The following is a 22,230-nucleotide window of genomic DNA, read 5'->3' as shown; positions in this document are numbered from 1 at the left end:
CACACACCAAGGTTCTTGTGTTAATGCATGTTTGCCTTTTTTTTGTTGTTGTTGTCGTCTTGAAGCCCCGTGTGGCTTGATGACTTGGTGGAGGACCTGCTGACAATTAAACTTGCCAGTGGGGTCCCTGCATCTCTGCAGAGGTATCTGTTACATGTTCGGCCTCACACAGCAATGCCAGCTAGCTGTCTCCCAAAATGGTTTCCCTTTGCTGTCCTGCCGTCATTTACGCGTCTCTGCTCTTCCTCGTCCTTGCCAGTCTTAATACTGATGCTAAATATGGCTGATGCAGTCAGTCTGGATTTGAGACCTCCGTCTGACAGGAAAAAATATCATCTATCTCCATCACAGTGGGAAGATCTTTGTCAAAATATATTTGGAGCAAAGTGCTTCTAAGGTTTCCTGTTCTCCCAGCTTCCCAGCCCTCCCCACCGGCAAACAGGAAATAGACAGTGCTTTCCCCTCAACCCCCTACTGTGAGGTACCTTCTATTTTGCTGTAATAGAACTAAAGCATCCATCAATGTCCCCAGCCTCTGGATGTTATTTCCAAATTGCCTGTGTCAGTTTGATGTGCTTGTGGCTTTTCCTGTTGTTCTAAGATTTATGTGGGATTGTCTAAGGGGAGACTGTGATGGAGAAAGGGACTTTGCTGCGTTGGTACAATATTGTCATGCCGGAGGCGGTCCTCGGACACCGGAAGGAGTTAGCAAGGATGGGCCAGCTGTCATGCTTCATTTCTGCCCGCTTTATTTGTGCGTTTTATCTTCGAGTTTGACTGTCCTTTGTCCTCAATGTACCCCAAACACTTAACCCTAGAGGTTAGCCAGCATACAGTTGCCTTGTTGCTAGACAAAGAAGAATGCCAAGCTGAGGATGAAAGAGACTCACCTTTTTGTAATACAGCAATGAATTCCACCAGAGACTCTTAAGTGTTGGTCTTTTGGTTTTGTTTTGGTTATTATTATTATTATTATTATTATTATTATTATTATTATTCCCCCTCATCTTGCCTGAGCTGCTTCAGGCATTATTAGCACAAAAGAGCACAGAGGAAATAGTATAATTGTTGGAGAAGCCACTCAGAGATGCTTAGGCTAGCCACGCACAGCAGGTGTCCAGATAAGCCGTTCTGAAGATGCATCATCAGGAAAGTGCTACAAACATTTTGTGCCAGTCTGAGACGAGAAGACAGAAGCTGTGTCTCAGTCCATTGTCTGTGGATCCCTTCTTGTTTGTGCTCACTCGCTCTCTCTGTCACGGCAACTGTCCTGGAAGAGTTGTGCTTTCATGCATGGGAATTCTAGTTACCCTTCTCAACCCTGAGGGGCTTCGGTGGAAGAATGGGAAAACTTTGAAGTCCGCCTTTCAGCTTCTGAAGATGAGCATATGCTGAGCAAATGTTTGTGCCAGAGTGCAAGAGTAGAGATGTCTGTAAATAACACTTCCGCATGATGTCGGGTTGCGATCGTCAACCGAGTGCTGGGAGTTACATGTAGGAAGGTCTGTGTCTCACGGGTATGTGTGTGTGGAGGCCAGAGGTGGACGTGAGGTTGCTTCCTCTGTTGCTATATTGTACTCCGTCTTATTTCTTGACAGAGTCCTGCTGAACCTGGAGCCCATCATTTCAACTGGGCTGGCTGCCCAGCAAGCCCCTGAGATCTGCCTGTATCTGTCTTCTCCCACCCCAGTCCTCACCAGCTCTCGGGTTACCAGCACATTCTGTCATGCCTGGCTTTTTACACAAGCACAGGGAATCTGAACTCAGGTCCTAATGAGTACACAGCTAGCCCTTTCCTCACTGAGCTGTCTCCTCCGCCCTGCAAACATTTTAATAAGTGGAGGAGGTTAGCCTGGAGTGTCTCCTCCCCTATGGAGTATTCTGCTATTCAGTAGGAGATGTGATGACATCAGCCACACAGGCATCAGGTGATTGGTTCTGCCAGATGGAGGATGAGGTAAATTTCTGTTGACATAGATGATTTTGGACATCTCATTTTGATGGATTTCTGTTCTTCCTTGATGGAAATGCTTCAGAATCCTGCAAACTTTCCTCTTGGTTTATATAATAATTGGACAACAGAAGTCTCCTTTCTCCCCTATCACCAAGGTAACCTGAGAGATGAGGCACGGTCATAAGCTTTCTCCTTGTGACTGTTCTTATGGAGAAGGCCGACCTCATGCTCACCTCTCGCTCCTCAGTTCTCACAACCAGCTGAAGTTTCTCTTGCACTAGAGAAGCTTGTATCGTTATTTTTTAATGTGAGCCACATTCCATCTCTTCATAGCCCAGACCTTGACCTTGGGTTGAAAATCAATACCATGTCCTTCCCTTCTGCTGCCGCTTCTCCTCCTCTTCCCCTTCTTCCTCCTCCTCCTTTTCTTCCTCCTCTCCTCCTCCTCTTCCTTTCATCCTCCTCCTCTTCATCTTCTTCTTCCTCCTCTTCCTTCCTTCTCTTCCTCCTCTTCTTCCTTCTGCAGTCCTAGCTGTCCTGGAGCTCCCCATGTAGGCCAGGCTGACTTCAAACTCAGAGATCCTCCAGCCTCTGCCTCCTCCTGAGTGCTGGGACTAAAGGCATGTGGTACCTCACCAGGCTCTTGTGCCTTTTGGGTAAAAACCAAGGCATGAGTACAAGCCAAATATCTCTGAAACTCTTTGAGATGTTGAGACCATAGCTCTAAGGTTGTAACTCAGCTGATAGAGTACTTGCCTAGCATCCACAAAGCCCTGGGTTCAAGCTCCAACACCAGTGCTGGTGATACACTCCTGTAATTCCAGTACTAGGAAAGTGAGAAAAGGAGACAAAGTCACCCTCAGCTACAGAACAAATTTAGGCCAGCTGGGGTACAGGTGCATGAAACCCTATCTTAAAAAGAAGACAGACAGACACACACAGAGAGAGAGAGAGACAGACAGACAGACAGACAGACAGACAGACAGACAGAACATAAGAACAGAACCTTGTTACAGAAGGAGGTAGCTTTCTGCTGGGTTCCACTGGTATGTTTTTTGGGGTCAGCTCTGTTCTGAAGAATCTGATACCAAAAAACCAGTGTTCAGCCTTTGTGATATTTACTGTCCAGTTACGAACTTGTTACTTGTCTTTGCAGGGGACACTGCTTAGCTCACCTTGCCTCTCCTTAGCACAGCTAATAGGTCTACTGTTTTGGGTATCTCATAGGATGAGAATTAACTCTTTGTTAATTCTCATGTGTCTGCCCACATGTGTCTGATTGAAGTTCTAACCACCCTAGTTTGACCTCCAAGTGCCTCTTTGTCTCAAGACTGGGTGACCCAAATCTATTCTCATAGCTGTGACACAGAGATGACTTTAGTCTGCCCACCTGTCTTTGTCTCACCCAAACTCTCCCCCCTCTTCCATCCACTTCCTAAGTGGAGCTAAAATGTAGGAAGCGTTGCCAATACCAACTGCTCCGAATGAAGAATAAGCTTTGGAAACAACTACTTATGATTCATTTTTACTCATAAACTGGGTCATATACATAAATTAAGGAAGCAGGTAATTAAAAAGAAAAAATAAAAATTACATGCACTCTCACCAAATGAGATCGATAAGAAGAGAGACAAGTTAGCATCAGGCAGAAGACGTTTGTCTTCTATGTGTGCATTTGCATGTGTGCATACACATGCTTATTTGTTATTGTTGTGTTTTATTTTTCAACCCAGACCTTTGTATATGGTAGTGAAGCACTCTCCCAACTGAGCTTCAAGCCCAGACCCCAGTTTTGTTAGTTTTTTAAGGCAAGGTCTCCTATAGCCCAGACTGGCCTTCAATGACCAAGAATGTAGCCAAGAATGACCTTGAACTCTGAATCCAACCCCCTCCTGCCTTGCAAGCACTGGGATTATGGGCATGCACCAGCCACCGTCTTGTGACATTATTCTGAATGGCCACATCTGGAAGCAGCTACACCTTGGAGTACCTGTACCACTCACTAGTTGTCACATACATGTTTGTATCCTTTTTTCTTTCTTATGCTTCATATGAGCAGCCCTCCCACGAACTCCTTGACTACGAGTTCTTGTACGTAGCTCTGCTTTTTCCCTTTAGAATAAACCCCACAGGCGAGATGTATAGGACCATGGAGGACACATTCTCGATGCTCTTTGGGTTGGCACGACTACCTCATCCTCCAGAGCCATTGGGTTCATGGCCCTCCCTCTCTCAGTGGATGTAGGACCACTGATGTAGGATGTAGGATCTACAGCCCTAGGCCTTGTCAAGGCTCCATGCAGATATCCTAGACAGTTGTTCGTTGTGTTCAGCATTTATTTTCTTTTGCGTTTTGTCTACTATCCAGCCCTTGTAAACCACCCTGCTTTTGTCAAACTTCTAATGCACAACAAAAGCCCAGCTTAATTAAGCTTGTTCAGAACCCTAAGCCCTAGAAAGCCTTTCATGAAACAGAGAGCTGTAAAGCTCTGGGATGTTTCTTAATACCACTCATCCTAAACGAGGAAGCAAGGCTTCAAGAACCTAGGACCTGCAAGAGAGTCCCCAGCCAGCATGGCCACATGCCTTTCAACCAGTAGAGGTAGCTGTTGTATCAAGCAGCTCTTGGCCTTATCTGTCCCTTCAGCTTTTAAGAGAAAATAAATCAGTGCAGGCAGTATTTTTAACAACAGTATTTATTTAAAGGAGGGGGGAAAAAAACCTCATGATTTTGTGGTTTTAAAAAACTGCTTATTTTGTGCCCTCTTATGTTTGAATATAAAGCTCTTTGAGTATTAGTAAGAGCCACTATATGAAATTTATTATTAATCATCTATTTTTAGGCATGAAGCTTTGCTGTATTATGTTTTAGCAGCAGAAACTGGAATTGAAGTGTCACAGACAAATTTAGCACACATCTGCGAGGAGCGGCCAGTAAGTAATGTATTCTATTCTTCTCTCAGTAGAAGCTACGGGGCTAAAGATAATGAATTGAGTTCTACAGGGGCAAAATTAGTCACTGGGCCGAAATATTAGTGAATTAACTTTCTCTCCTCTTTCCCTCCTAGGACCTGGCTGGGAGATACTTGGGCGTTAATTGTGTTTGGCGATACTATAATTTCTCTGTTTTTCAAATCGATGCTCCTTCATTTGGTATGTACAGAAAAACAGGTGCTAAGCTGGAGTGTAGGGGAGGTTTCCGTAGCAGGGGCCATCCAACAGTTTGATATGGAGTGTGATATTTCTAAACAATTAGGGAAGAAAGTGAAAAATGTCTGTGATTAAGGTCAGGGCTAAACTGCTGTCAGCCTCCCGCTGTGCACTTCCTGCAATCTGACAACTTCTTCCAAACCAAGACATCTGCTGTTATGATGCAGTTCCCTGAGCTAGTCCTTTGTCTTTGTGCCACAGAGGGGCTCCTGGACCCTCCACTCCCAGTCTCTGGGTAGAGGGCAGCTTTCAGGAACATCTGTACCCAGTCTCCATTGCCCAGGGCCTTCAGGTGAACATCTATCAATTGGAGGCACTGTTGGAAGATTGCATCATGGGAGGAGGAGAGAAGCCCAGATTTGCCTTCATCTTTCTCTTTGCCCTTAGCTTCTGGCAGTAGCCCTTTAGTGTCCTAGCCTCCACCATGCAGCTCTGTCATCTTTGGTCTCAGCCCACAGGGGACCATGAAGCCCTGATGCTATCACAACCATCTTCTGATACCCTCTTGTACCCTAAGGATGACATTTGCTTCCTAAAAGCTGATCCCCAAATCATCTCCTATCTCCCATTCGCCCTTATGCTCTTCTAACACCAGCACATGGGACTTCCACATGGTGAATGTACCCTGTGCCGCCTTCAGAGATGGAGCCTGCATTTTTCTTTGGGCGTTGAGTTATAGCTATACATCTAAACGGATAAACCACATGGCTGAGAGAAAGTCGGAAAGTTGCAAGACACATGAAGGACAGGCTGCACAGCACTGCAGCTGTGATGTCATGTCAGACACAACCTCAGTGGATGGGTTATGACTCTGCTGATGGGGATTCTCCCAGCAGATATGTTCAGGGAGCCAACAGGGAAATACAATATGCCTATAGATGGGGGCACTCTGGACATAAGACTTCCACCAAGGAAAACGTAAAGTTGCTTGTTCTACTTGCCTTGTTGCTGTGATAGAAACACCTTGGTTGAAAGCAACTTGGGGAGGGAAGTATTTATTTGGCATCTACTTCCCGGTCACATTGTATTAAGGTGGTAAGTTGGGGTGGGAGCTGGGGACAGGAATGAGTGCTGCTTGCTGGTTTGTTCTCTGGTGCTCTCATTTGCAGGCTTATGTTTGCTATATGGACTTTCTTTAAATAGCCCAGAACCACCTGCCTAGGGATGGTGTCACCCACAGTAGACTAGACACTCCCACACCAATTACTGATCAAGACAGGTCTTCACAGATACGCTCACAGGCCAATCTGGCCTAGGCAATTTCTCAGCTGAGATTTTTGTTTTGGATGACTTTAGGTTGTGTCAATTTTACAATTAGAGGCTGATAGTTAACGCTAGAACAGTGCTTTACAAGCCTGTATAAACATATTATAATAGGAAATGTCAGTGATAAAACATGTTGGTCTAAAACAGGGGTATCCATATGTAGCCTAAGATAATATAGAATACAGTCAAAATCAGAATCAAAAATGTTTAAAAAATTAGGTGACCTTTTGGGGTTTATTTGTTTGTTTGTTTTATTGTCTCACTATATAATTCTGGCCATTTTGGAATTCACTATGTAGACCAGGCTCTCCTCAAATTCATAGAGATCTTCCTGCTTCTGCCTCCCAAGTGCTGGAATTAAAGGTGTGCACCACCACACTAATACAGCATTATGGATTTTGTGTGTGTGTGTGTGTGTGTGTGTGTGTGTGTGTGTGTGATTTTTCTGTAACTTGATTGCATGGTTCTAGATTCCGAAATCTTAGATGATAATGTTATATCACAATGTCACCCCAAATAAGCATATTTGCTCTCCCAGCCTGTGAGGAGCAGATTAGACACCCCTGGAAATAAAACTATCTGAAATACCATGAAGCATCATGAAATAGATACATGGTTGTATTCTGCAGCATATTTGAAAATGGGAGACCTTTACTACTATGGGCACCAAAACCAGTCCCAAGATCTGGAGCTGTCTGTGCAGATGTACGCCCAAGCAGCCCTGGATGGAGACTCGCAGGTAAGTAGCAGTAACTGTCTCTCAAGGCCCAGCACCTACCAGCCTGTTCTGTGGCTTCAGGAGCATGACTGGATGTCACCCATCCTCCTTGCCACACACCCTTCCCACAGTACTACAAGACAAAGCTGTGTTCTCCTATGCCGGCCTCACACCAATCCCATGGGGCTGGAATTTTCACAATGTTTTTCACCCAGACATATGTCAAGGTAATAAATTGTTCAAGGCCAAATAACTGATCTTAAGCAAAATAGCCAAGGCCTCGTCTCTGCCGGAAGCCTACGGTATTTCTACCATGTTCCATAATACTAACCCGTGAAGTAGAAACTCAAGACCCTAGAAGTATAACCACAGGAGGAAGCGGGCTTGTACATGCACTAAGACTGGAGTACTGGGTCTTGATCCCCTGGAACCTTTTTGGAACCTTATCTTTTATAAATTTCAGACTTAAAGCTTATACGAAGAGCCCAGAGAGTTCCCGGCACCATGCATCTAGCTTTCCTACTGTTTATCTCTTGTGCCACAGCCCCTGTTGAATGAAGATGTCAAGAGAGGGCATTATCTAACTCCATTCTTCACTTGGTTTCACCCATTTTCCACACTGTCCCTTTTCTGTTCTGGGTTCTCAGGCAGGATCCCACGTGACATATAGATGTTACCTTTCCTTCCAATCTCCAAGCTGTGACAATTCCTCAGTCCTTCTATGTCTTTGTGATCTTGAATTTCTGAAGAATCCTGATTAGATAGTTTGTAGAACAGCCCACTCTTTGGGTCTGTTTTTTTGTTTGTTTGTTTGTTTGTTTGTTTTCTTATGAATATATTGAGGTTACATACATATGGGGCAAAAATACCTATGAAAGCATAGTAAGTACTTAGTGTACCCAGGAGGCAGGGGCAGGAGGGTTGTGAGTTTCAGACTAGTTTAGGCTACACAGAAATGTCTTGTCTTAGTGGAAGGTACTACAGAAGTTATGTATCCACAAGCATCGTATCAGCAATGCATGCAGTCTGAATGCCTTATCAGTGGCAAGCTTATTTTGTCTATCTGGTGTGATAAAATACTATAACCAAAAGCAATTTAAGGGAGAAAGGTTTTTGGCTTTCAGTTCTATGTGACAAGAAGGAAGGTTTGTCACACTTCGAAGGCAGAGTGTGAACAGGAAGGGAGACTGGGCTGTAGGGCATGAAGACCAGTTGCCCTGGCCCACTTCATCCAGTAAGGCTCCAACCCCTAAAGGTTCTACATCCTTCCCAAAGAGCTCTACCAGTCAGGGACTAAGTGTTTAAGGACATGACCCTGTGGGGGACATTTCACAATGAATCTACAACAGGCAATTTCTGTAAAGTTAATATTTTTGTATTACTAATTCATAGATATCTCAGAGAGATAGCTGAAAACTATTCAAGCATCTTGCTTATCTTCAGGTTTGCCAAGAGTTTTAGAAGATTTTGACTGCTACAATTGCTAACTGTCTTAATGATACTTCCTTTTCTCCTCCCCCTTTGACTTCCTAATTAGAATTATAGGAAGATCTCAGGTCCCTTTCTACAATAAAGGATGGAAGGGTTGCCGCCTGCTTGTGTAGGTGGATGGTTTGTGATCACAGAGCAAAGTTGGAAGCTTATTCCTGCTGCAGACTTCTTTTATTTTATAGAGGCATTATATCAGTAGAGCTAGGGGGCGGGTTAAAAGTCCCACCTCTCTCCCATTCAGTTACTTTCACATGACACGTCACTAGACCCTCAACTCTTCATTCTTGAATCTGTCAACTGCGGTCATTATAACCCTTCCCCCCGAGGGAAGTGAGTACTGAATGAGATGTTTGTTATAAAGCTTGATCCCATGCCAAGTATGCTTAATGAACATGATCTATCAAATATTACTTCTTCCAGATCTGCAAAAGAAACAATCTCCCTTGGCTATCAGCCATTATTTAAAATTAGGCCTGCTAACTTGACTTTCAGTTTTGTGTTTTGTTTTTGTTTGTTTATTTGTTTTAAGAAAGGCAGTAAAATTTAATCTTAAAAGACAAAAACAAAACAAAACAAACAAAACACCTTGAAAATAATAAATGTACCTGCAGTTCCATGGCAGGGCCTTTTATTTTTTAACATGTATGTATGTATGTATGTATGTATGTATATGTATGTATATGGAGATGGGCAAGCATGTCATAGCATGCATGCAGAGGTCAAAGGACAACTTTAAGGGATTGGTCCTCTTCTTTCCCCCAAGTCGGTCCTGGGGAATCAAACTCAGGTCATCAGGACAGGTAGCGAGCACCTTTACCCACTGACTCATCTTTCTGGACTGTGGCTTTTCACTTCTTCACAATGTCTTCACGTTCCCCTCCAGTCCCTGCTCATCAGATATGTCTGTTACATCATCTCTAGGGAGCATGCTACCTGGAAAGTAATCTTATTGCTCCATTGATACACTGTGTACATTTTGTTACACAGTCTCTTTTCATTGGCACTCACTGATGAATGCTAGTCTTTCATTTGGCAGTTTTCCAAATTTCATATTTCCAGTCCTATTGTGTTATAGACAGAGGTCAGTGGTGAGGGTAAAAAATGGGGAAGGAGATGGGAACCCACTATTCTTGCTTTCTTGGGATTGAGAGTCTCCCAGCAGATCTCCTCTCTGCTCTCCTCTCTGGCTGTAATCAACACTTTAGGGGCTCCACCTCTCCCCCTCATTTGAATACCTCAGTTATATGCTGAGAGACCTTGTTATTGAGTCACAGAGTCTCAATTGTTTTCTGACTACACAGTAGGATATTGCCGGTTTATATTTTCCAGTCATTATCTCAGGGAGCAGTAGACAAGCAGAGGACGATGACAGAAACCTTGTTGACATGGATAGTTTAATTTATTAACTGAGTAGCTGCCGGCTGACACTTGACTCTCGTTTCAAATTGCTTTTACATAATTACTGGTAAGGAGGGCCGTTTCATCTGCACTTGTTGATGATGAACTACTCTTCATATCTTCTTTCTGTGAATTCTTTATTCTTGTTCTTTGCCTGGTTCTTTATCTATTGGTCCTTTGATACTTTAAAAAACTCAAGTCATAATTAGTTCTTTATAAAGTTGCCTACTTGATAATGAATCTTAAGCTACCGCACTACATACAAACTCTCATCTGCCTAGCCTACTTATTTGCCACTTATTTTGATCTTATTTTCCCATTGATCAGAGTCCTTACAGTTTTATAACCACTTTCTCTCTTTTCTTCTAACACTTCAAGTTTTAAGAGTTCCTTTCAAAGCAAGGAGAATGGCGCGAGTTCTGCTGAATGTGTGTATGCATCTTAAAGACACATCATACTCTATCTAGAGGCTGCTTGGCAGTGTGCTAAGGGTTGAGCAGAGTTTCTGGACCCCATCCTCTCTCATTTGCATCCTAGATATGCCATTTTCCAGCGGGGTAACCCCAATCACATCTCTTAACTTCTCTGTACTACAGTTTCTTAATCTGTAAAATAAGGAGGGTGAGAGGACCAATATTGATTCACATTACGAGATTAAGTGAATGTTTATAAAGCAGAACACTGCCTCCCACACAGAAGGTACTCACAAGTTAGCTGCTATTGTGTCCATCATGGTTGCATGGGCTGGTGGGTCCCAGTGCATACAACATGGTGCATGTGTATGGCCTATAAACTAGTACCAGAGGCCATTAAAATACAATGTCAAAGGGAGGCCATTACAGCATGACCAGATATTCTTTGAAGGACAATACCAGATTTTCTTTGTAGATCTCTAGTAGTAAAGGCCATTTTACTTTTTTGGGGGGGGGTGGGGGGGTTGCATCTAGTATGGCCACATACCTTCATGTTGAAGGGGTTATTTCTTTCTGAAATAGTTTTATAGTACCCATGTTTTAGACACATCTCTATCATCTGGCTCTTGAATGACATTCTTTTATTAGAACTACGGAGTCCAAAGGGTAGGTCCTGCTCTGAGAGTAGGGAACAAAATATAGAAGAAAGAGGTAGGAAATTTTCCTATAGCTGAGATTTGCACCAAGAGGAATCATGGAAGTGTTTCCATACTTACCTAGAACATCCCAAATATGTGCTCATGTATTGCTTATCTTATCTGGAATCCAGTAGGCTGATGGTTATCAAAGGCTTGGTCCTTAAGCTATGGATTTAATCAGCATTAAGGATTCATTGATGATGCAAGGACTCACTTCCCCAAGTTCTGTGTGGGATCTGGAGAAAGGAAAGGTGTCTCGATTTCCTAGCATTTGAGCAGATGGACTGTAGCGTTCTTTGAAAACCTCCCCACTCTCCTGCCAATAAATTTCTCACATGCATATATTTAGGGGAACAATTCATCAATGAACATGACAAAACCATCTGGCTCTAGGGACTGTGAAAAAAAATTAGAGTTTGTAAAAGTTTACATTGTGATGAAGGGTGTGTGTCTGGGTTTTATTCCAGGAATTACTAAGCTCAGCTTTTCTTGTTATTTTAGGGATTTTTCAACCTCGCTGCACTGATAGAAGAAGGTGCTGTCATCCCACACCACATTCTGGAGTTCTTGGAAATTGACCCATCACTCCATCCCAGCAACACCTCCATACTCCGGGAGCTATATGAAAGGTGAGCTCTGAGCCACTCTGATTCTATGCAAATGGTGGGGGACCCAAGGGGGTGACGCTTTGGCCTCAATTCAAGCTAGCATCCCTCTGATTTTGTGATGTCAAATGGTAGGTAGAAAATATTGCCAGAATTATTTCTATCAGAGAGACTACAGCTAAGCCCAAGTGCCCATCTCTTTCCGTTGAACTTCAGGTTTGTCATAGGATGTTCTAGATCTGAAGTTCAAGTGCTGACCAAGACTTTCCATGAGAGTGGTCAAAAAAAAATTCACCTAATTACCTTTTCTAGAAGATAAGGAGGCCATCCTACACCTGGACTTTGGATAGACATTCAGAAATACTGTTCAGTAAATCCTGTGCTCAGGGTCTTCCTTAGGAATGAGGTATGACCTTTCCAGAAGTTTCTGCTAGGATCTCCAAATGCCAGATCGGGCCTAAAGTACTTAGAATTAATTAGTTTCATTCTCTGTTGCCATCTTGAGGGAGTTTGGGTATGCAAAAACAAATACATGTGGGTATAAGGGACGGATCACGGCTGGTGCCACCAAAGCCAGTGATACCACAGGCACCCTGGGCTTTGTTTGTAGGTGCTGGAGTCTCAGTAACGAGGAGTCCCTTAGCCCCTGCTCCTTGGCCTGGCTTTACCTTCACCTGCGGCTTCTCTGGGGTGCTGTTCTGCAGTCTGCCCTGGTGAGTATCTTCCCCCTGCCCTCCCAAGGCTCTGCTCTTCCACAGTCCTCTGATGCATGTTCCAAATGTCTGCAGATCTACTTCCTGGGAACCTTCCTGCTGTCTGTGGTGATCGCCTGGATGGTGCTTTATCTCCAGTGTGTCTCAGGTAAAGCTTCCTTTAACGTTCCGACAGGAGGGAAGGAGAGAGGGGCTTCTTTTTCTCTCCCATTAAGTGGCACGTCCTCTCCTCATAATCTTGGTCATGTTTCATTTCTTGAGCATGGCCATGCATGGTACAAAGGAGTTGTCTCACCGTCCCCAAATTTCAGGGATCCTCAGACTATTACAAATCACAAAGTTTTTTTAAAAAATGTTTTATTGGTTTATCTTTTGAGCTTAAAAAAAAAAAGGAGACAAACTAAAGTGTTTTCTTTTTTCTTATATATGCATGAAAACCTCATTTTAAACCCAGCTACTGAATGAAGCATTCCCAGTCAGTCATTCCAGTCATGCAGCCAAAAGTATGAGAGAGTAAGCTAATATTCATTATGTGCAAGCATGCCTAGCTAGCCGGGTAGACTTGGAGAGTCCACTTCGGTTCTTGCTACACACAGTTCTTTTTCAAGCTAGCATAAACAGAATGAGTACTCTCATCACATCTGTTTGGGTTTAGACTCCAGACTTAGGTACCCAGTAGCTGTGTGACTTAGCACAAGTTACTCAACCTTTCTGATCTCTCAGTTTCTCATCGATCAAAAGAGAATCTAACATAACTTCTAAAGGACATAAAATGAGGGGGGCAGTTTAAAAATAATGCATCTAAGACGCTTATCCTAATGGTGACTATGGTTAACCAAGAGCTGTTTTACTTAAGTGGCACATAAAACCCTCTCAATGGATGGTTAGCTATTTTATTTGTCTTTCTGGGGTTAAAGGATGACCCAAATTCTACCATTCACATTAATATCTCATACTTAGCAGAGGCTCAAACCCACAAATGTCTCTTGGTGGAATGTGACAGATTTCCACCAATGGCAGCAAGAAAAGGAAATAGATCACAAAGACCAACAGAAACACTTACAAATGGGTAATTAGGGTAATTAGGGTCGTGCAGCTGAGTGTTCGCATAGGCGGTATTTGTGTAGCAGATAATGAAAAGTGAGAGGAGTAGGCTGGCCTCTCTCTCGCAGGTGAATGCAGTCTTCCTCTCATTTACCAGAGGAGGTGCAGGCTGCAGACCACAGCCCTGCCAGGCTGAAGACCTTGTCCTCTGCGCCTGCTAGGGTGCATTCTGTCTCGTGGCTGAGTTTGTTGCCAGGTAGAGCACATTTATTTTGCATCTTGTCAGTGTTTTCCATTTCAAATTATCTTTGTCATTTCTACTCTGTGGAAATGCTGTTGTGACTATTATGAATGCCGTTCTGTTAAGGTTGCTGAAAATTGCCTTAATGGTTGTATGCCAGCTGGTGGCCATGAAAATTCATGGGCGGATGGGAGCTTCTCTATCAGACACTGGCTTCTTCTGGTTTTCATTGTCAGCCGCCTGCATGTCCCTCCTGCCCCTTCATATGTCACATATTTCCCTGTCCCGTCTCCTTGGGCCACTCTGTCCCTCGCTTTCCCTCACTTTTCAAACTTTTTCATTTGCCTTTTCTGGTGTATCCCCACTTTCTTCTTGACAGCCATAGAAGATTTAGTTGGGATGAGATCTTTAAAAAAAGAACTTAATTCTCATTGTAGCATGTGACAGAAGAGGAGACTGAGGCCAGAGAGGTGAAATACCCTGTTGGGCTAAGGAAGTGAGGTCAAGAGGGATGTAGGATGTAAACTGAAAACGTGCTTTCAAAACCTCAGCATTTTAAGATGTTATAGGCTATTTCAGGCTAATTACCCCTTTCACAGTAGGAATCTTTCCTAATTGGTTTTAGAATCTTGAAATAAAATTCATAATCAACCTGCCTACACACATATTTGCCCTAAAAGCACTATAAAGGATAAGTAAAAGAATATAACTTATTACAAAATAATGTTTCCATACATAAGTTCTAGCCTACTGCGTCTTAGTTTTACTGGGCACGTGAATCATGCAGGAATCAGACCCCATGACGATTCTGATGAAGTGAGCCTAGATTGGACATTTGCAGCAGGCCTCTGGGTCATGCCCACACCACTGTTCTGTAGTTCTGTAAAATATGCTTGGAATGGCAAGAATAAAAAGGAGAGGCTCATACGCTTCCAGAATGTGCCTGCCCACAGCAGCCCGACCAGTCCTGTGTGAACTCATGAGGAGAGTTGAAGCATCTCTTCATTCCTTTTACTGATGTCTAACATCCTTGTTCAGAGTGGGAACATGCCAGCCATTTTGAAGTAAGATTGGTTCACCCGGGAGAGCAGGTGACTGAAGAGGTGATGGGCAGATGATCAGGCACAGAAGCCAGAGCTTCTGCCGCTGGCATTTCCTTGGGGAGCTGATGGAGCCCATGTGTCCCTTCTTTGCACCATAGGAAGTGAATGACTGGTACTTGTGGCAGATGTGGGAGGGAAACCGCCATATTAATTCATTTTGGGTGCTGATTGGTAGTCAGTAAAGAAGGTGTGGGATTGAAAGCCTGGAGCCTCCCCAAAACAGCACGGGGTGAAGATTGCCACTGGAAATTGGGGTTCTATTCATTTCAGGATTTTGGAGTTTGTTCGTTTTCTAATCAATTGATTTTACACTTTAATGGTTTATCAGCAAGTTGTTCATATCTGTTGTGTGTTCAGCTCCAGTAAGCCTCGTTTTTTTCTCCCAAGTTTGTTTGATGCTCTCCGATGTAGCATCAACCTGCCACAGCCCTTGCCACATGAAATGGTCTCATGTTCAGTGGTGCGGGACAGGAGTTAGCCCCACCAGCGGTGGGGAAGGGAGCTTCTGAGATTCTGACCCTGCTGTTACTTGTGGGACAATGCTGAACAAGGGAGAAGCTTGCTTGTGCCTCTGATTAGTCTATAAAAATGGAAGAAAGAATATCTTGTCTACTTCTCTCTGCAGCCAAGAGAACTAAGTGAGATGACTTGGTGTGTGTATAAGCTGGTAGCTGTCAGAGTCCATCCTGTCCTGTGGGACATTTTGTCTGCAATTAGAAAATTTTGCCACAAGGAGGTGATCATACTTAATGAGACTGATTTGCCTCGGTTAGCGTTAACCAAACCCTAGCATGCTTTTGCTATGTTGTGGGACTTTTACTCTAGAAGCATTTAAACAAATGTGTTAGCAATCCATCACCAGTAACAAGATAGGGGACAAGTACTGCATATCTCTTACTGCCATTAAGGACACTTGTTTATGGTTACTTGCTTCCTCAAAGCAGCTATATTTTTTTAGGAGACTAGTGCTTCTTAGAGTAAGAATGTCCCCGGAGTTACTTGATCACCACAGGTCTGAGAGCAGAAATCCCATTGTTCCAGGCCTACACAGCTTCTGGGTCACCTTGCCTGGGCTTCTTCACCTATTCACAGAACCATTAGCATTTTCCTTGGTGCCTTCCAGTTTCAGGTTGCTCCTGGGGAGAGAAGGAGGGCACTTTGCTAGAACAATCCACAGACAGCTCAGTCCCCCTCTCAGACTCTAGAAAGAGCTTTATTTCACTGCTTGAGAGTGTTTCAAAAGCACTTGCCTTCCCTTCTGCACCAAAGACACCAAGCCTAATTACCTTAATGGAGCAGCAGCCATTTTGAAACCCCAAATATCCCCAAGTAAAGTGAGTCCAGAGTCAATGTCCACCTGTGTCTGCTGCAAACATCTCTCAAACAAAAGAAGCCTGGAGCCTGGCTGCCTCCCTGAAGGGAGGAGAAAAAAAACACGAGGAAGAGAAAACAGAAATGCCATTTCAAAGAAAGAGTCCTCCTTTTGAAAAATTGAAATTTGAAAACACAGAATCAGAAAGACTCTAAATCCTGCGTTCTTAAACCCTGAAACTCGGGTGCCAGCACAAAGCCCCAAGACGAAAACTCCACACCTGACTTCATGTAACAGGTTGCAGTCAAAATGCAGGGGCTCCAAAGATATCACATGAAATTACCTTTCAATCTATGCACATAAGGAATATATATGAAACAATGAATTTTACATTCTGACTTGAGACCATAAGATATTTCATTATGCATAGTCTAACTTAAGCCCCAAATGTGAACTCTGAAACCCATCTGGTCTTGTTCATTTTAGACCAAAAACAAACAAACAAAAAAACCTTCATCTGCAGCACGATTCTAAACTTGATGTCTAAAGAATACACCACATAAACCATGGTCTGTAGAGCTTCCAGCTCCCAGGGATGACTGGGTAGATGAAGCCTGGGCCAGTCTATCCTCACGTTGCCCTTGTATGTCCCACACTGACTCATCCTTCTCTGGCTGTGGTTAGCCTAGGGTTGTTTGTTTGTTTGTTTGTTTGTTTGTTTTTAACAGAATGTAAAATCTAAGTGAGACTAATTAAACCTTTCTCTGCTCTGTTCTATCTCCTACATTTCCAGCTAATGAGGTTTCTGCTAAAAGCACAGTGAAACGCCACACACAGAGTACTCATGGAGAAAGCTGATAGTCTTGAAGTCAGGGATTTCACACAAGGAGTCTTCCCCACATGTCCTGGTCCCCAGTTTTTGATGCCCTCCAGTGCCTGTGCTTAGAGACCCGTTTAGTGACAGGAATCTTGTACCTGTCCTGGACTCTGCGGGCTGCTGAGGACTAACTCACACACGGTGTGAGATTTCCAGGGCCATCTTTGTGTCACTTATTCTTCCCCCCTGGCCTGCCATTTCAGTATACGCTCTCATATGTTTTTGTTACTGCCGATATCTGATCTACCTGGCAGCCAAATGTAAGCAATGACTATAACAGGGTTTCCCCCCCACATACACCCCCCGCAAAGTCTCACATAGCCCCTGCTAGCCTCAAGCTTGCCCTGTTGTAGAGCCTGACCTCTGATCCTCCTGCCTCTCCTTCCCAAAGGATTGTAGGCCAACATCTCTAGTCCAGTTTAGTGCTAAAGATGGAGTCAACGGCTTCATTTGAGTTAGGAAAGTGCTCTGCCATCCCAGCCACACCCAGGAAGCTCACTGTTCTAAGGAGGTAGATAACAATTGCTTTGGCTTTTCTCCTCTGTTCCTGGATATCTGGAGCACCCTGTCGTTGTGGCTGGGCTTCTAATAAACCTACTGTGGACACATTTGAATTTCAATTTCAAATGCTTTCACACCGTCACAAAATCTTATTCTTCTTGTGTTTTTTTTTTTTTTTTTTTTTTTTTGGTTCTCCCATTTAAAAGTTTAAAAACCATTCTTAGATCGTGAGCCATACAAAAACAGGCAGTGGCTGCCATTGGCCCCCGGGGTCCTGTGTGTGCCAGCTCCTGATTGTTCTCACTAATGTACAGAAAATGATCCCCCAGTCAGCAAGTAATCCACAAATCAATTCTCTTTGGAATTACTCTGTAATTTTTTTAGCAGCACGATGATATTCCTGGTTACCTCAGTTCTAGCCCAATAATAAAATTAGCATGCATTCCAGGTGAGCAGAGACAAAGGGGCAACTTTAAAATTAGGGCATGCGGTAGGGGGGCTCGTGCAGTGATTGCAGCCCCCACAGAAGGGAGAGAACCCTCACAAAGATAATAACAAATTTGCTGGGGGGACAGCAGCATTCCTTGTTGTCCCTGTTCAGGAGCATTAAGTAGTGACAGTGCTAATTAGGTATTCTTTCTACATTTACACATTGGCACTTTTTGTTTTAATCAGAAAACCAATTGCTGATTTATCTTGTTACCATGGTGACTTAGACATTCCCTAAGCTTGAAAGTCTGTGCCTTAGTGCTGTATTAACTCCCACAGAGGTCACCGGAAAGGCAAATCTTATGGCAAAAGGGGGTCCAGACACCAGCTGCTCCAAGCCCTCCTATTCCCAGGAGAGGAAACAGAGGAACCAGGGATTCTAACAAGTTAGAAAGGAAATATCCACAAGTCAGTATCTAGCCCAGGGGTAGATAACAGCAAGTAAAGAAGACACACCCAGACTGGGCCTCCTGACTGCGGCACAGTGGTCTTTGAACCTCCTCACTTGGTCACCTGCCTCTGAGCCTTAGTAATGTTCCACTATCCCACAACATCTGGCCTCTCCTCTACTCTGTGGTTCCACATCTCCTGTGGCTGTTGAAAGAGGCCCTAAAGAGTAGTCCTGTCCATATGCAGAAAGTCAACCTGCTAGGAAGTCCGATCTCCCACAGTGGGAGAGTGTCCCACAGTGACGTAGAGCCATTGAAGAGTTGGACTGTCAGCATGGGATGGCATCTTTCTTTAGTACATACATTTCAGTTTGGCGTTTAAAAGTGGCTCCAATGAGCCATCAAGATGGCTCAGCTAAAGATGCTTGGTGCCGGTCCTGAAAATCTGCATTCGATCCCCAGACCCGTGTGTTGGAAGACAAGAACTGGCTCTTGCAACCTGTCCTCTGACCTCCACATGTGTGCCTGGCACATGCACACACTTACACATATGCATTATAAATAAATAAGTGCAAAAAAAGATACATAAGATTAAAAATAACCCCACCCACTTTCTACAAAGTTAGTAAGGCTAAAACACCACCAAGTTTTCTTAAGATCACTGCTTACAGGTAAACTAGCTGTGTCTGCACAAACTCTGGCCACTGAGCTAACCATTCATCACACAGCTCTGAATGTTGCTACTGCCACTTTATAGCTAAATGCTGGCTCAAGATTACCCAGCTGGTAAACATCAACACTATTCAATTCTTAGTCTTTTCTGGCTTGTTGGTTCATGTTGTTTTATCCTGGAGCTTCGAGGGAGGCGGTGGTGGGGAGGAGAGGATGGGGTCTGCAGACATCCAGAAAACAAATGCTTTCGCTCTTTATCTCCAATGCCATGTACCTGAAATGAACAAATCTTAACACATTTCCCCAGTAACACCTCCTGCATACCTACACCGGCCAAACACTGTTCTAAGCCTCTTAAGTGCATTTTCTCGTTTAAGCCCTGGACTGATTCAGTGCCACAGAGCCACCCATTATCTCCATCTCTTGGAGGTGGGAGCATGTGGATAACTCACCCAAGTCACACAGCTGTGACAGGTGGGTCAGAGCCCACCGTCACCTGGGGGCACTTATGGGTTTTAACTCATAAAGCAGGCTTTGTGGACTCCAGCATGAATGGCATCCAGAGCTGGTCACTCATTGCTGTGGGGCTGTCACAAGTCCTGCAGGAGGCTTAACAGGATCCTTGGTTTGTACTCAGTAGATGACATCATCCTATCCCCACTCCTGGGCAGGTGTGACAGGTGGAAATGTCTCCCAACAGTGGCTCTGTCCTTGGGAAGGAAACACCACTTTGAACACTACTGACATCGGGGGAGTCGGGGGTGGGGGTGGAGAGATGCCTTAGTTTTTAAGAGCACTGGATGCTCTTGCAGAAGTCCTGGGTTCAGTTCCCAAAACCCCCAGGGCTGCTCACAACCATCTATTGCTACAGTTTCAGGGAATCCAGTGCCCTCTTCTGGCCCCTGTAGGCATCAGGCACTCAAGTACAACAAAAACATGCACACTGGCAAAACACTCACTAAATACATGTGAAAAAAGAAAAGAAAGTTGCTGCTGACATAGACTTGATAAACGCTCCCCTAAAATCGCGGTCATTATCCTCTCTTTTAAAGATATATTGAAAACCACAGAAACCTAATAACTTTGTGGAAATACAGCAATTGTAATTTTTTTTCAGTTGTTTTGTGCAATTATTTAGATAAAATAACTTGGGCTGAATTTGACACACCATTCAAATGGGATAAGAATGTAAATAAAACTAGCTCTCCTCTGACTGTTTGACACTATTTGTGGTTGTATTATATTGACATCATGGGGTGGGGAGGGGAATAGGGTCATAGCTCATGAAACTGATCACAGCAACTTTTTGCCTAAATATCCTTGCAGACACGCATCGACTTAGAACCACAGGCCGTGAAAACCACCAGGGAGCTTTACACAGCTATTCCAACCTGGTATTTTATAGACCGGGACACCAAAGTTCAAAGAACCTAGATAATGGGTTCAAGGTTGTCTATTTACCTAGAGTTTCAGCCACCAGCCAAGGAGCAACCCCACCCCCACTCTCACCCCCCTTACTGGGTAGGGCTTGGTGTTCTGCATGGGCCTCTTTCAAATGTTCAACTCTGTATGTGTCTCCGCAGCCAGTGGCTCCTCTCCAGCACCAGCCTGGGTCTCGGCAGACCCCGCCTCATCCACCCCAAGTCCAGCTGTGCCTCCAGCTGCAGATGCCTCCGACCATGACCCACCCATGATGGCAAACAACCCTGAGCCTCGTGGGTGAACTGTGCACCCCTGGTCTCTCCAGCTGAGAGACCATCCTTTCAACAGCTGGTTCGGGAAGGCTGGGGCCAGGAGCTATACTGATAAATACCTTGAAAGTCTTGTGAACTGGATACCAGCTTTGCACTTGGTGTCTTTTTGTTTGTGTTTAAACAAGAACATACCCAGAGCAGACTGTGGTTATCAAACAAATTCAAGGATGACCTTGAAAATAGGGGAATAGGGGGAGGTGAGCTGAGGTGGCGGACTTTCATTCCTGGTGACTGTCCTAGGAATCATAGTCACCCATGGAGAGGCATTTTTAAAAGTTTTAGTCTTTCTTCATCCCCTTTTACTAGAGAACAGGAACTTCTCTCCAAGGCTGATGATGCTTCAGTACCTCTGTTTGCCACATCCTGCTCCGCAAAAGCCCAACTGGCAGATTGCTCTCTGAGTCCCAAACCCAGCAGTCAGCCTTGAAACAAACACAACACCATATACAGGGAAGGCAATAGCATTGTACACTGGTTTACATTTTTTTTCCTGTGGATTTTTTCTAGAGGTCATAGTGCTTCCAAATCATTTGATGACACTATTGGGTATCGTTTATGTTTCTGTCATCATACATGCAATAACATCTAGTAAATCTTTACAATTTAAGTGTAGTCTTCTTCCCCATGAATCACCGTTAGAATAGACTGGCAGCAATGGAATATGCAGAAAAAAAACAAGCTGTTAGCTCATAGGTTCATCACCACCCCTTATGCCTGCCTGTGTCTGTATAGGGGTGTGTGTATGTGTGTGTGTGTGTGTGTGTGTGTGTGTGTGTAGAAGGCAAAAAGGAACAGAGTGTCTGTGCTGCTACAGTAGTAAATAAATCAGTAACGCAATACTGTGGGTTCAAACTATCTTTGCACTACTTTATTTACAGTAGTAAATAAAATTATTTTTCTACAGTTGGCTACCAGGAAGTGGCTTCTTTTCTTTTTCATTGTCACTGTGGTCATGATTCAAAGTGCTAAGGTGTTCTCCTTAGGAGCCTCCCCACCCCCAACACACAAAACAACACCCTACAGGAAAGCAATTGTCCTGCTAACCATTGACAAACGTGGGAGTGAAGGCAGCAGGGAGCTCCCCTCCAAGAATCCTAAGCCTACATCTGAGATGTTTGCCCAGCCTCACACTCTATCTGGGTTGAAATGAGTTTTTCCTTGAATTTTAGATTAACCTTCCAGTTTACCCCCTCTCTCCCGTGTGTATTGTTCTCATTTGAGCAAAAATTATCTAAGCCATGTGTAAAAGGGCCAGACTTCAGGCTCTGATAATCCTGGTCCTGCAATTTACTCAGCGATGCTGGGATTAAACCTCCTTGGGCTTCATATTCTTGTGCTATAAGATGAGGATTTTTTAGTAGATGGAAAAGATCTGCTTCTTG

At 44.0% G+C, this 22,230-nt stretch overlaps 1 protein-coding gene across 2 annotated transcripts in view; it reads left to right on the top strand.

The window, feature by feature from the left end:
* Positions 1–21,751, top strand: part of Sel1l3 (SEL1L family member 3) — a 110,833-nt gene extending 89,082 nt beyond the window's left edge. For both annotated transcript variants that reach the window (XM_076938501.1, XM_034509065.2), the window contains exons 18-24: positions 4,798–4,888; positions 5,023–5,107; positions 7,060–7,169; positions 11,650–11,777; positions 12,364–12,466; positions 12,542–12,614; positions 20,678–21,751. In XM_076938501.1, coding sequence (XP_076794616.1) covers positions 4,798–4,888; positions 5,023–5,107; positions 7,060–7,169; positions 11,650–11,777; positions 12,364–12,466; positions 12,542–12,614; positions 20,678–20,817 — 730 coding nt within the window. In that variant the 3' untranslated portion in view covers positions 20,818–21,751. The remainder of the gene's footprint in view (positions 1–4,797; positions 4,889–5,022; positions 5,108–7,059; positions 7,170–11,649; positions 11,778–12,363; positions 12,467–12,541; positions 12,615–20,677) is intronic.
* Positions 21,752–22,230: the final 479 nt, after the last annotated feature.

This window comes from Arvicanthis niloticus, chromosome 7 (genome assembly GCF_011762505.2).
Source record: "Arvicanthis niloticus isolate mArvNil1 chromosome 7, mArvNil1.pat.X, whole genome shotgun sequence".
In the NCBI taxonomy this organism is placed as follows: Eukaryota; Metazoa; Chordata; class Mammalia; order Rodentia; family Muridae; genus Arvicanthis; species Arvicanthis niloticus.
This window is presented reverse-complemented; position numbering and strand designations above follow the sequence as displayed.